At 34.6% G+C, this 15,819-nt stretch overlaps 1 protein-coding gene across 2 annotated transcripts in view; it reads right to left on the reverse strand.

The window, feature by feature from the left end:
• Window positions 1–972: 972 nt before the first annotated feature.
• The window catches only part of HEATR5A (HEAT repeat containing 5A), a 78,306-nt gene continuing 63,459 nt past the window's right edge, over window positions 973–15,819 (reverse strand). The window contains exons 29-36 of one of the 2 annotated variants that reach the window (XM_026086471.1): window positions 15,347–15,595; window positions 13,746–13,873; window positions 10,552–10,699; window positions 9,542–9,814; window positions 6,947–7,171; window positions 3,240–3,394; window positions 1,577–1,790; window positions 973–1,287 (exon numbers count right to left, since the gene is read on the reverse strand). In XM_026086471.1, the coding sequence (XP_025942256.1) occupies window positions 986–1,287; window positions 1,577–1,790; window positions 3,240–3,394; window positions 6,947–7,171; window positions 9,542–9,814; window positions 10,552–10,699; window positions 13,746–13,873; window positions 15,347–15,595 (1,694 nt within the window). In that variant the 3' untranslated portion in view covers window positions 973–985. The remainder of the gene's footprint in view (window positions 1,288–1,576; window positions 1,791–3,239; window positions 3,395–6,946; window positions 7,172–9,541; window positions 9,815–10,551; window positions 10,700–13,745; window positions 13,874–15,346; window positions 15,596–15,819) is intronic. The other variant, XM_026086472.1, reaches the window with a different exon arrangement.

Below are 15,819 nucleotides of genomic sequence, written 5' to 3' on the forward strand. Positions count from 1 at the left end.
ATGAGTTTGTTGTACTTTATTTAACACAAGACAAGCTGACTTCAAATATTTCCATCTCTTGTTGTAGAAGATATGTATATTAAGGAGAGTTACATGTATACATAACTGATCATCTAAAGATCAGGAAACATACATCCAGATATAATAGACGTCTGAATCAGAGGCACAGTATATTAAAATTGCTGTCCTATCTTGGACAAGATATGTAAGCTTCAATTGCCTGGCTAACATAATACAAAGTTAAAACAAGTATACATCCTGAAAAGTGAGACTAGGTCAAGCAGCAAGGCACCAAGCCTACAAATACTTACATATGCATAATAGTCCCACTGTATAAAGCACTACTGGGGCCTCACTCAAGAAGCATTACAAAGTTATATTTAACAGCATTTGTTAAATCTTGGCCAGCTCAAAAAGTTATTGGAATTAAAGCTATCAATATTACCTTTATTGAGTTGAATTTTTTTTGAGATCAACAATAATTTATTGTAAGGCTTACAAGGATATTTAATCTATTTACTTAATGATGCAGAATGTTAAATTATTAATTAGGATAGATTACAGCCTGCAAGTAAATTTATATCCCAGTTAAATCCAAAACCCAGAGTAACTTATTTTTGATATACACTGATTTAAAACAAAAATATATTTACTTAATGACCAAGTGTGGGCTGCTCCTAAATTTATCTATCATTATTATTGTTTTTTAATACAGACATGTATTTCTGGTATTTTAATACAAAATAATCCAAAAATACAGATTAGATGACCTCTGATAGATTTTATTCATAGAGTTCAAAAATGTTTAAGAAGTCTATGACACTAACAAAGTTATCTAGAGATTTGCTTTCTCTTAAAAACTTCCTATGGTGATTCAATGCAAACTTAATTATATATGAGATCAACTCTTCCTACTCTGATTAGAAATTAAGAGAGATATTTTTTACTGTCAATACCAAAGTGCATAAAATTACAGTAAGAGACTTTAAAGAAAGTTGGTCTTCAGCTGAATGCTTGAACTTTTCCCAGGATTCTTTGCATGTTTAGCAGTCTTCACTTTGATGCTTTCTTGATTGCCTTTTACAGCTGATTCAAGCCTGGCTTTCATAGCTGGAGAGGAAGCTATTAGTTTTTTAAAAGCTGATGAGTACTGTGGACCAATCTGCATCAGATTTTGCAAAGCAAATTCATGTAAGTATTTTGCTGAGTTTGTAGCAGAAACCAGGGCATTTTCATCCAAAAGAAAGGAAATAAGGATGGGAAGAAGGCAGGCCACCAAATGAGCACCTATAAACATTCAAAACAATGCTTAGACACACTTTTTAAGAACAGCTTCAAATACTAGCTAGTAAGTATTTATCTCATGAACCAAATTAACATTTAACACAAACTATAAAGTATCAACTGTTATTTGAACTATATAGTAAAAAAACACCTTTTTGTTAACAATTTTGTTAGCAATTATTGTTTAGGACTGGATTTCCTAGGGTTTTTTTTTTGTTTTTTTTTTAATTGATTACCTGTGGCAAATTTCAGCATGTCTAATACTCTGGATACTAGTACCAGAAGTACTTACGGTGCTCTTCCTCAGCTGTAGCTGTAAGAGCTATTACCACCTTTATTCCCTCCTGAATGACTTGAAGTTCAGCAGCATTCTCAGGTTTTGCTTTTTCTGTTTCCTGCAATTTTCCCACAATGGATGATGCTAAAGAATGAATATAAGGATATGACACAGTTTTGTTTGGATGCTGAAAGATGGAATGCAGCAGCTGGTAGCATTTATGCTGCACCTAAAGGGAAAATCAAATTTGCAGTTACAAAGAGTTATACTTAAAAATACAAGTCAGAGTGTAATTTAAAACTTAAAACTCACAGCTTGTCAGGTAAAATTTTAGAGAAGGGGAAAAAAAATGTGCCTCAACTTGAAAGTTCATCAGGTTGCAGGCTACTAATGCATTGTAACTTGTAATCAAATTATTAACAGAAACTAGATCATACTTCCTATTTTTTTCCACTGAGTCCTACATTTTCCTAGATGTTCCAGTTAAGGAAAAAAAAAATATTTTTGTGCAAAGATTATATCTTAGTACTGTTTTGAAAATATATCTAGTTTTGAAAAAATACAGTGGACTGAAAATAGGTACTTAGAATGCAATTATTAGCTCTGTCAAACTGGAGGCAAAATTTTAAAATACCTCAAATGACTTAAGCAGCTTATGTGTCATTGGAAGTTAACAGTTAAGTGCCTGCAGGATTTCTGAAAGGCAGATGCCTAAAGCACTTAGATAACATTTGCAAATGAATGATATATGCTACTATCATTTTCTTGCAGTCATATTTGGCATTCTGTGTTTCCTGTCAGTGGAAACCAACATTTATTAAATACCAGACATATTAATATATTAAAAAGTATTTTTACAGCTGAATATCTATCAAGTTAAAGGTAACTTTATTTCATTTTTTGTTAATACATGAATATATACAGAGAAGATGCAAGAAAACCAGTTTACAGTGAATTCTCACATTAGTAAAACACAAAATCTAATGCATGTTATTTCCAGAGCTGGACTTTGACTGAAGAAGTCCCAACCTTAGTAAAAGCCATTTGTATTTATAGTAATAATAAACAAAAGTAAATGTTTTTTTTCTGATATGTTGCTTTTTTAGATGAAGAATAGTAACATATGACCTGTGGTACTACAATCTAAAGTAGCTACATAAAAGTATTTTTATTAGTTCAGAACAAACATTAATCTAGCTCATATATTGCCTCCAGCAGTGTTCAGCAGTTGATGCCTAAGAAAGAGCAGAAATTATGTAGTGGTACTTCCTCAGTATATTTCCCCAGCTCCCAAAGATCTGCAGCTTAGGGACTTCCTGAGCAAAAAGTGGCATCTGTGTTTGGAAGATAAAATGAACAGATAAAATGAAACAGGTGCCTGCAACACTACCCAACTATATCATATATTTATCAAAGTATAAAGCTGTCAGTTTGAAGCAATGAAAAAAATATCATAGAAATATGGAATTTTGTACAGGAAAAAAAAAAGATAGAATGCACTGCTGGATATGTTCTTGCTAAATTGTTTAAACTGTACTTTAAATAGAGCAGATTTATACAGGGCAGAATTAACTGGACTCAACACATAGGACCAATGAAACAACTGAACAGAAAATAAGCTAAAATGCATTTAATATGCTGTTACTAGAAATATTCTTATAACTGGACCAGTACTTACAAAAGGATCTTTTGAGTCAAGTGTTAATTTAAACTTCTCAATACAACGCTTTTGAAGGCACTCTATGGTTGTAACTTCTGGACTGGTAGACATAATAAATACTGTAATGGCAGTAAGCAGGCTAGTTTCATCAAGTTCTTGGAGGAGCCCATCTGCTGTCAATAAAGCAAGCAGTCTGTTAGATTTGCATTAAAAGGTAAATCTATAAATTCAAATGTTACAAAGAGATGGAAAAGAAATATCTTGGTCTCTGTGAATCCCTTTTTTCAAATACATGTGTGTCCGTGCATTGACATGGATGTATACTGTAATAAAAGCTGAGGCCAAAATCAGAATTCAGGAGTGGTGAAATGCATACTTAGAAATACCAGCATACTCCTGTTCCATTTTTCCTTTGTATAAAGTGAAATAAATCTCTTTGAAGAGCTAGTATGACATACTAGGGTACAACAACCTACTTTGACAATTACATAAAATTTGCATTAAGAACATGTGTTCTTTTGATATGACTGAGGTTGTTGTTTCTCATATAATTTGCAAAACAGCACTATAAACAAAAGTTCCAATAATAAATGCTCCAATAACAAACTACAATTTAGAGATCAGATGTAAGAAGTCATAAAGGTAATACAAATGTAAGAAATCATAAAGGTAATACAAAATTGGGAAACTAATTGCTTTAGTTTTATTAAAAACAAAATTTAAGAGAAATATGACCAATAAACAGCATACTTTTTAAAATAGTTACACACGAGGGGGTAAAAGTAATATTTATCAGAAGAAGATGAGACATTCATGTCAGATGTAGGTAACAGAAGGAAAATTTAGCCCGATTATCTAGAAAAATACTGTGACAGTAAGCTGTATGGGGTAGCAGGACAGCATCCTAAATGTTTGAAGTCCAGAAGGTTTCCATTTGCCAAAGAAGTTGTTTGCACAAAACACGGCAAACAAGAGAAATCCTGTGTAGGCAGAAAGCTTGCCACATACTCTAAGAAATCTTGAATTTATGATTCTGTGATTACAAGGCTTTATATTGGTAATTGCTTTAGATAATTCTCCCAGATTGCCTTAGAAAAAACAGCAGCAATAATTCGTATCTTCTTTGTAGTCCTGTATTATGGTCGGCTGTGAAAATCTTGAGGCTGAGCTTTAAACACCATCAAGACTTGAAGAAGCAGCACACAGAAAACTAAGACAAAAAGGTATTTTTCTTAAACTGTTTTTTTTAATTTCCTTTGCTTTTAAAGCAGACATTAATTCTCTGTACAGAACTTGCAAGCAGTACAGCTGTCTTTAATGCTTATCTGTACACTGAAGCCACAATCCCTGTTTATTTCATCGTACCATGTAACTCTGTGTTGTGGCATCATTACAGAATAAAAGAGGAAAGCCTGCAGTCCCCCATTTATCCCTTTTCAGATACTAACTTACCATATGAACTGTAAGGAAAGATTGCACTATAGGCTTAGCGCTACTTGGTGCTACAGCCAACTAAAACAGTTTCAAAAGCATTTTGAAGGTTTACAGCCTATTCATTTTTGTTCTTTTAGGCCATTAAACACCTAATTAGCTTCTAGTCTGTGATTATTAGTTTGACTCAAGTTTGCTGAGACAATATTACCTCCATACAAATGCACTAACACAACAAACAGCTCTGATCTCTGCTGAGATGCTGATTCTCATTACTTGGCAAGCATTAAAACACATTAATCTGCAAAAAATTTACAGCCTTTATACCAACATTGGTAGTTTCTACTAATCTACAGGATCATCCATATGCATTTTAGGAATTATATAACTTAATAGTTTTTCAGAGTCTTTCTTTTTTTTTTTTTAATGGTGCATGGTCTCTCATTTACTCAACGAAATAACTTCAGAAATATGAAGCACTTTGGCAGGGGAGGGGGAGATGCATCAAGCTATTTGGAATTCAGTTAATAAGAACAATGAAACAATTTGTTATTAATTAAATAAAACTACTTTAACAGGTTCAATAATTCACAGTGCTTTTAACACTGATTCAGTAACCAAAGTTGAATTCACAAGCCACAGACAATGATTCCTCATTGTCTGAGATCAGCATAAGCATCCACGTTTTAGAACTTGTAGATCTTACCACTCCATATCTCATTTATTCACATTCAGAAGAGGAAACAAAGCTTTTTTAATATTTTAGTTTTGAATGAACTAAATAAATATACCATAATGGAAAAAAAAAATAAAAAAATCTCTCAACCTGTAGCTGCTGATATCAAATGATTGCTTTACTGCTTGAACAAAGTCAASATGCTTGGCCAGGGCATTCCTTTTTGCAGCAGTTTAATTTTAAGCTTCCTTTTCATCAATAGAATCTTTTAAATGTAAGCAATTTAACAAACTGAGGACTTAGAACAGGTTAATTTTTCCAATTCACTTTAAATATACTTCATTTCTTTTTTCTTTTCAAATGTGGAATTTAGATTTTTCTTTTTTAAGATGTTTACCACTCTAGCGTGACAGGGGTTAAAAGAGAATGTTATTCCTAGAGCCATGCTGACATGATTAACGTTTAACTGGGGTTGGGAGAGAGCTATTATAACAAAACAATATAAAATATAAGATTGCCAAAGGGACTTGGTTCTCTCAGAATAAATATACATCACAATATATCCCAAGTAGATCAAGATATATAAAAATAATTACACGAAAGTCTGTGTTTTTATACATAAAGAATGCTTTAAAGAAAAGTATTTTTACAGATTTGACACTTTGAAAACTATGTGGATTAAGGAGTAACACTTTTTAAAAGGTGTTTCAGCATCGCTTAGTCACATGATATATCAGAGTTAGTTTCAAACATCAAATATCATTTAATATAGCATATCCATATATATATACATACATACACACACACTTGTGCATTTCTGCATAATTACTTTCAACTCAGGCTAAATTTCATTAATCTGGCACAAGGTTTCTTAAATTAAATTTTTCTGTACATGTGAAAGAAGGCTATTTRGAATATTTAATACTGTTTGTTATGCCTATTACAGGGAAGAGATACCATTTTGGAGACTGAAAAGGGAGAGTCATTGAGAAAAGAAATGCTAACAACAGTCTGTGAACTGAACAGAGAGCTGAACAGAATTTTAGTAGCCATTTAAAATAGCCAAGGACAGAAAACAACTCTGTGATTTATCTTGGGGATGATACTGTAATTCTGTATTTTGTTGAATTTGGCAGCAGATCTGGTTAAAATTTTCTTTTTCTTTAAGTACATTTTTAAAGCCATATCATTTCACTGATAAACTTTAGAATACGGTCTCACAAACGGTTCAGGTGGCATAGAATCAGATCCTCAAACCAGCTGTTATCAAAGGATTTACAAGGATCATAATCCATGGAAAGAACTATAAAATCTTAGTTTGTGCTGCATCAGATAAACGACAAAGAAACTGGTTACTACTACAACTAGCATATAGATTGCAAAGCAACAGAGGTTGTTCTGAATAATATTAAACTTGGACCAAGGAATGAAACAAATTTCATCTATAGACATTAAGAGATTATAAATTAAGCATTCATCTAATTTTTCTGTGACTGTTTGTCAAATTCATGCAAGTCTGAAAGACTAATATCTCAAACAACCTTTCACCCAAACATTTTTTGTTTTTTGAACACACACACACACACACACACACACACACAACTAAATTTGTGCTTACCTTGATCCCAACAGTCAAGCACTGTGACCAAAGCACTACGCAGAAGATCAGTCCAAGCAGCCCGACTCTTCTCTGCTCGAGCCATTGGAGAAGACAAGACCCCTTTAAGAGCTTGTAGGGATGCAGCAACTGTCAAAGGTAACTGTCCATCTCGCAGTTTCACAGCAGTTTCTTTGAGTACTCCAATAATTAGGTACAAGATAGTAGGAAGAACTGAAATGCTTCCTGTAAAACAAAGCAAATGAGTATCACAGAAGTGAAAAAAATCCAGGCACCTTTGACATTAAAAAAATTGAAGCACTTTTCTTGGGTTCTCTTTTTTATTTATAATTTATCATTTTTAATTACCTGTGTGAACGGAAACACTGGTAATTTGAAGAAAAGTTTCAAATATCATGTGACTTGCAATAGCAAACATGGAGCCAGACTGCTTAAGTGATGTTAAACTTTTTCCTCTTTTAAATAAAAAAAAAATACATATTTTTACCTTGATGGTTTTATTACATGAAGTGTGTAATTACTTGAGATTCAGAGAAAGGCAACAACAAAGACCAGAAGCACTGTGGAGCATTAAGAGATGAGAAATTATTAAAGTATACAAACTACTGAGTGGTGGAAAATGAATTATGAGCATCTGAGTATGTTTTGCAACAATAAAAATATTGTGAAAGAAATTAACAGGTAGTAATTTCAAAACCAGTAAGAAGAAATACTTCTCCCACATGACGTGTAATTAGGCAAGGATCTCATTGTTCCAGGAAGCCACTAAAGTAAAGAATTTAGCAAGATTAACAAGAGACTCTCAGAATGCAAACAGGTAACAGGAATACCTAGGATTATAATAGCAAGTCTAACAAATATTTTGGAAAAGAGGAGACCTAAGAAGAGAAGCAGATGATCCCACAGTCTACTTAACAATTCTTCATCTGTCCCTGAGCATCTGGTAGTTGAGATGCCAGAACAAGATACTGTTTATAAAAATACCAGGAATAACTTGGTATAGCAGTTTTGCATATTCTTATGCCTTTGAATATAATAGTAATACAGAATCCTACACATATTGGAGACAGTCTAAAATCCTGCATACATATATGTTCCTCCTAACTTAAATTCTGGTTCAGCAAAGCACAGAGTTTAGCATGTGATTTAATATGCTTAAGTCCTTCCTTATTCAGCAAAATGCTTATGTTTGAGGTTTAATATATATTTGTATTATGGTCTTAAGAGATCTGTTGAATAATGAGGGCCTCTGAGCTACATGTAAATATCTCTTGAACCTCAGGATCTTTATCTTATATTTTAAACAGTCAAGTGTGTGAAAATTGACTGTTTGAATTCAGTAGGAAATACCGTTCATGAACATCATTTATTAGCAAATTTTATTATGCATAAGCATCATAACAGGTGCCTAAAGTAAGAGAAATGGTATTCACAGGACTATAACTTCATTTTCCTATTAAAGGAAAAAATTGATGCAATTCCATATAGGCAATCTCTTCTCTTTGATGATCTGAGTCGCCTTTGGAGATGCTTCCTTATCCAACTGACTATATAGCAAGCTTACGCTCATTTTAGTCACCTGACTTGAATGCTTAAGTTCTCTAGCGTAAACATTTCATCTGGTCTGATCCTGAAAGCTGTTGGTTTGTGGAATAACTTGAACCGCTGAAGACAACAAGAACTAAAGGGAGAAAAAAAAAATCATAGATAATTTTTCTTACAAGATAGCTGCCCTCAGAACCAAGTGATGCTATGTCTGTTTCCTTTTGCTTTGAACTGATAAATAATGGGCTGCAGATAGAAAAAAAAAAATCATATCATCCCCCTGCAATGATAGCAAGAGCTGTCAACTATTCCACTTGGAGTATACTGTCTCCTAAAGCTGAAGCTTGACAACCATGATAGAAGAATACTGTGATGGAGCACAAATGCAAGAAAAAAGAAGAAATTGCCATAGCTAGTAAATGCAAAGATTTGCCCAAGGCATAACACAGATACCTAAGGTGGGAAAAGAGGAGTAAGGCAGAAATAGTCTATAGGGTATGGCTGTATGAAATACTGAAAAATCATAAATATATTTTTTAAAAAACAACAACAGCAATGAAACCCTTAACAGAATTTGGAGTGCATCCAAAATGAAACATGTCAAAGAGGTGAAAGTCAAATATTTGAGAAATCAGCTTTAACTCTCTACAATGGGTTCAAATGATCAAATGTTCAAATGATGGGTTTTATTGAAAGGTAACACGACACCTTTGCCTTTTGATTTCAATTTATGGCTGCGTTATAAATTCCCAGATAGAAGATTCAAGTAGAATAGAAGCATGTAGCTATTGTATACTTTTCTGTACAAAATTAGTCTGTTAATTGCACTGCTACATGTGGGAGGAAAAGAAAAACTACTCTTTCAATTGCTTCAGTGATTTGTTTTATAATCTGACAGTAACAAAAGTAATTAGAACAGAAAATTGTCACAAGCAAATCAACAAAACTTTCTGTCAGATTTCTCCAGCTGAGAAAATTAGGTAGTAACAAGGGACTCGGAACAGCCCCATATTTTTTCATTTAGTCTTTCCTTGTGATGAAATAGCATACCTTCAGGAGAACAGATCGCAGGAACATCAGAGAGAATAACTAAYGCTGCTGATACCAGCCTACTTCCATCCTCTGACAATAACAGATGTTTTCCAGACTGAACTGCAGGGCTACAAGTTAATTTAGGGTTGAGCTGGGGAAGCTGTCTGACAAGAATACAAACACACAACTCTAGTGTTGCGAAGACTAATGATTTCCCAGGCACCAGTCCTCCTGTATCTTTGCCTTCTCCAAATTCTGGTAATGTTTCCTTTTCTGCAGCACCATCATCAACTACAACAAAAAAGATGACATGGAATATAAATCTGCAAATTGTACTTTGCTTCCAAAAAGTTTACTTCTTAGAACTGTTTCACCATCAGATGATAATCTTGACACATATATGTGTGCGCACACACACAACCACAGAGCGTTCCCAGTTCTACTGGCTGACACCCAGCCTTCTGAATGAGAAACCTATGCACTGACTGTCACAGGGCAAAAGTGTTTGCAATAGATTTACACTTAAAACTTGCTGAGGAACCATGCCAATATGATTTCACTTGATGTAAGTATTGTTTTGTTTTTTTTCCACATTTTTTTTGGTTCTTTTAGGAAAAGAACGTTTGGAAGTTACAGTCAGAGGAATTAGTGGAGCCTGGCTTGCAACAACTGTGTGCGCTGACTCTCTTTGTTGCTCTGTTGATATTGATCCCTTTTTTTCCCCTAGGCTTCCTCCCTTCCTGACACTGTGCAAGGCTCTGCCCACTGCAGTTTCTCCAGTTTTCCTGTATTGACTTTCTCCTCTGTTCATACCCTCCAGTCACCTCCAAAACCACCTGCTATCTATGATACCACCCCAATTTCTGAAGTCAGGCACCTGGAAAATATGTAAACCACAATTAGTGACCAGCTGTGAAACACTCAGGTTAAGAAGCACTTTGGAATATCACCTTCAAAAATGCAGTTTTCCAAGAAAGAATTGCCTTAACCCTAATAAGAAATATTCAGCATCTTGTACATTATTGTACCTTCCGCACTTCTGCGTTTTTCTTTCACATGTTCCTGAGCTGCAAAAAGAATCAGCCGAACCACTTCAAGGGCAGCAAGCTGAATATCAGGTGATTCTCTGGTCAGTATCAGTCGATGCAAAACATTCAACAGCTCTACACCCAGCTCCTACAGTAAGAAAAATGCTTAATATATCCCCTTTTGGATGCAGAAATTTTAGAAACAGGCACTCTCAGCCAAATTATTAATATTTGTTAAAACCAACACTCAGTCTCACTAAGGAGCACAGTACTGTTGATATGATCACAAGAGTATTTTCCTTAGATACTAGCTCCTAGAAACAGGCGATCCTGCTCAAAACTCTCTACAAAATAGTAATGACAGTAATTTACAAAACCAAAAAAAGTAGAATCTTCTCTTAAAAAAAAAAAAAAAAAGAGAGAGAGAGAGAGAAAATACCAGGAATATGCATTCTCCTCTTCCTCACTGCTGAGAAGTCCCATAATAGAGCTTTTTCTAATGGTTGTCATCCTTTCCCATAAGTCAAGTTCAGAAGTGTTAACAACATGGCACTTAAACCCTCTATTGTTTACAGTCACTGTCTTAAACTCCAGTTCTCTCCCAGACTCTCCCTAAACCAGCTTCCATTGCACACCAAAACCGTTCTTGCTGAAATCCCTAGTAACCTCGTTTTCGCTGCATCTGGAGCCACAACACCATCTCTGAATTGTTAGCCATTCCACCACAACTAATGATACATTTCTTGAAACTGTCATCTTTATTTTCTGGAATTCTGTCTTTACCTGGCTCTCAGGTAATTAGATAATTAGCCGTTCCTGAATAATCTTGGCTTCTTTACCCCTCACCATCAACACAGGTTATGCATTGTGCTCTTTTTCTCTCCTCCCACTACAACTTTAGATCTTGGTAAAGCATATAATTCACCTACTGCTTCTGTGTTGAAGATTCCTGGCTATACAGTAGACAGTAGGGATAGCGTCCAAACTAAAATTATGCCTTAATTCTGACTTCTCCATAAGGATGTCAAGTTCAAATTGAGAAAAAGAGCTCTTTCTACCTAATTCTTTTCAAAAACTTCTTCCCTGAATTTGTCGACAGCACCTGCACCTGGCCTGTCAGTCAGGTTTGTAATCTGGATATAATCTTTGACTCAAACTTTTATTTAGGTCCTCATATGCAGGGTTTTGTCTTACAGATGTTATGCAGAAATAATCTATAAGATGCTGCTTTTGCAATCTTCAGAACATCACTATGTATCTGACATCTCCCATCACTGTTGCTCCAGAAGCTTTTTTCTTTGGCCTTGCAGTCATGCCCAGCTTACATGCACGCTCCCATATCCCTATATCACTGTTTTCATTGAGCATTCATGCCGTTTTTCCCTTTTATTCTACAATGCTTTAAACATAAGCTGCTTGACCTCACTTTTGAAGTCGTTGATGGCTTTACCTACCCCGTAATTCCCCTTCCTTCACTATCCTCAACCTATAAACTCCTACCTCCAATTGATACAGCATGCTGAATTCAACTGCCCACTTTTAAAGTTTTAAATAAGCCCCTTTCTGCTTTCTTCCATATGCTGCTTTTTGTACTTATGAGTATTTCCCTTGATAGCCTTTAACAAGCATAAGAGATTTAATACTTTCCCAATATTCTATTAACTGACTAAACATATAGAGAGCATAATATGTGATGAATTCTGCCTCCCTCAGTTTGAGACTCTAGGTATATACACTGAAGCTTCAAAGCGACCACTCCTGCCTTTTCTTTCAAGAGTCACAGTTCAACTTCTTTACCCACTATCTTCAAAACAATTGCATAGCCTGCCTCATGACCAGATCAGTGTTCACAGGTCATCCTCAGAAATATTCAGATAACAAATCTCTAAATACAAAACAGAGAGAGAACTGTCAGAAATGTGTACTTTATCATACTAGAATAAGCTATCTCACTGCAGATATTTGCCCAGGAACAACTTAAAATTATTAGGATTCCCTCACTTTTTATATATTTATTGCATTTTTCATTTTCAGATAGGCAAGCGCTCAATGCTGCAAAGTGACTTTTATATTGATTGTATTTGGTGGGATAGTAATTTAAAAAAATGTATATTTGCTGTCACTCTGTTGGAAAGTCTCCTCCCCTTCATCTAATTCTGAAAACTAAAGAATCCTATTTATTGTTACACAAAGGCAATGAGCTTTCACATGCACTGAAGATTTAATTTGAACACCAAATTATCTGTTTCTGAAATTTCTGAGTAATTCTTAAAAGTTTTTCAAGAGTTGCATCAACAACATTCTTTTCCTCATAATATTTAATTTCTGAACTGTTGAAGTTAATCATAAAAATGGAATGTAAACATTCCATTAAACATTAAACATGGTTTGATTAATGAAACCAAAACATTACTGGAACTAATGAATTAGTGAAACAGCGAAACTAAAACATTACTGAAACTGACATTACTTAAATACAGATATATACGTAATACAAATTAAATAATACATGTACAAATTCTGAATGATTAGAACTAATGAAAATAAGAGCAAGACAGCTTTGCATATGAAATATGATTCTGAATCTAAAATTCAAGTATTTGCTTGTTTTAAATAGGGAATTGGAAAGTAGAAGACTTTAGTTATGCCAGAAAAGTCTTAGTTCTGTTTTCATTTATATCTCCTTAAGCTCCTTTTTCAAACAAATTTTCATGGAGTCTTATCTCAATTATGTTTATAAATCACAAATATCACCAAATATACACAAAACAAAAATATTTTCATCTGATATATAACAGGCATAAAGCACACATGCTACAAATAAGCAAAGATTATACTTAAGACAGATTGACGACAGAATGGAATACACATAAGACAAGCTTTTCCATGCCATGAGCAGACCACATAATGTTCCTCTATAATAAACAGGACTGTTTTTGATGGAGAGAAACTGATAATTGGATATGAAACTCGTTACCAAAGAATAAATCACATTCACTTTCTCTAAACAATTTATCACAGCAGCCTGCTGTTTAGTCATTGAATGGAAAAGGTGGTTTGGGGAAGACTGTCCTGGTCTTGCCCAGTGCCACAGGACAGCAAGTGAAAATCCTTATGGGCTTCAGTGGTCTAAGAGACAGGAAGCCTCTTCCCAAATCTCTGAAATTCAGTTTGGGGCTTTTGATCACTGTTACCTGATCACCACCTATTTTAGACCTTGGCCACGGAACTTCGAAGAGTGCTTGTAGAGCACGTAAGCAGGCGATAATGTTCTCCATTGCTGCATCTGATCGAGGAGAGCAAAGAGATTCCACAGTAATTCCTGTAAACATCAGGAAAAAAAAAAAAACTCTCTTGAAATTTTAAAAAATAATTTTGTAAATCGAGCTAAGTAATCTAACTATGTTGAACATGGAAATAGCATTTGCACCAGTGAATTGATCTTCTGTTGCTAATATTTGGAGCAAGAGCCCTATTTCCACCAAAACAAGGAAAGGACTTCTGCTTCTAGGCAGTATAAGACATGATTATAACCAGCTACTACCAAAAAAAAMCAAACCAAACAAACAAACAATCAAAAAAACACAAGCAATTTCTGAGTAAAACAGTGAGCTCTAGGTCCAATGTATAGGTGGCAATTCATACTAAGTACGTAGCAGAATACTTGCCTAACCAAACTGATTTATGTAATAGGATGAAATGACAGGGAAAGTAATAATAGCTCACAGACTCAAAGACCGAGGCTTTGTCTTCTCATTTCACAAAAATCCAAAAGACTGCAGCTAACCATATGCTTACCACAACTGCATCACCAGCTAAAAATATATTACATGAACCCAATGCTTGCAAATCCTAGATCAGATAAAAACAATTGCTTCTTTCTGAGGTTTCAGGACTCTTCAAATGATATTCTACACTGTTGAAGAGAAACTTCTTGTAAACTGTGAGCCATATTCTCATCCCAGTTATACAGATGTATGTTCCACAATGTGTGATGACCTGGGATACTAATCAATGTACATTAAAAAACTGCTGTACTACAGAAAGTGTCTGTGGTTAAAGTACTTCAGGTTTCTCTGTATAAAGTGAAACAAATTCAGAAGCAGAATAAAGAAGGCATGTGTCCCTGGTAAAGTGTATAAAAATTAAAGCACTAACAAAGTAGCATAAGAAGCAAGGAAAATAAGTGCCTTATGTCTCAGAGGTCCACTTTTCACTGAGAGCAACAAAGTTCAAAGGGAAGCTGGCTCTATACAGGGAGAAGGAGATTCTGGGATTCAAAAGAGAAGCCATATGCATTTGGGTCATACAAATTCATTTCAAAAAGAGAGAACAAAACAAGGATACAAAAGAGAGACCAAAGGAAAAAAATATAACCAGGAATGCCTACAGTGTGTAAATTTAGAGAATTAGGACCAAATTCAACTGTCTGATTAGTCTGCAGTAAAGGAAGCTTGAACAAAGCTTTATGTGAAACAGTGTACTTCAGTGAAGCACTCTGTAATTGTAGTGCTACAACCAAGATCAAATCCATGCCTGAACTTGCATGTTTATGAGCTTAGCAGTAAATTGAAACACTTAGCTCACACTGTTTTGTTTTTTTAACCACAGTTGGGAAAACACACAATTTTGTCATTAGGACTTAAAATTCTTCTGAACATATGTTTTTCAAAGAGATTCAATATTCAACAATGCAGGCAGGCATGGACAATTAAATATTTCTTTGCAACAGGTTTGTAGCTATTAAAATGACTTTTTGGCTTACAGCATCTAGACAGATTAGGCACTCACTTACCCAAGATAAGATGAAATCTGTCAGTATTCACATCCTCAGGAGATTTCACCAAGGGTCTGGAAGAAGAATCTTGACACATTGTAGTTGGGGTGACAGGCCTAGAGAGATTAGTAACTCCTTCATCTGGATCAACAATGATGAAACCTGTGCTTGTAAGCCATAATGCTGTAGCATAAAGTATTAGTGCCCAGGAGTTGTAGTAATGAGGTCTGGCATTTTCGATTGTCTCTGCTGTATAAAATGTACCACCTACAAGAAGAGAATTTTCAGTTTCAAGGATGTGATTTATTTCCAGCGACAATAATTTCTCATTCTTAGAGAACTGAGATTCATCTTCTTACTGGAATGACGTTTACCATATTTTATGACTTTTTCTAAAAAGTGTGCAATATTAAAATTCAGGCTAATGAGGACATTTTATTTGGACAGAATACAATGCAATTATCTTTTCCTTTTTTTAACYATAAAAATCT

The sequence above is a fragment of the Apteryx rowi genome, unplaced genomic scaffold (assembly GCF_003343035.1).
Source record: "Apteryx rowi isolate R43461 unplaced genomic scaffold, aptRow1 scaffold_695, whole genome shotgun sequence".
Taxonomy (NCBI): Eukaryota; Metazoa; Chordata; class Aves; order Apterygiformes; family Apterygidae; genus Apteryx; species Apteryx rowi.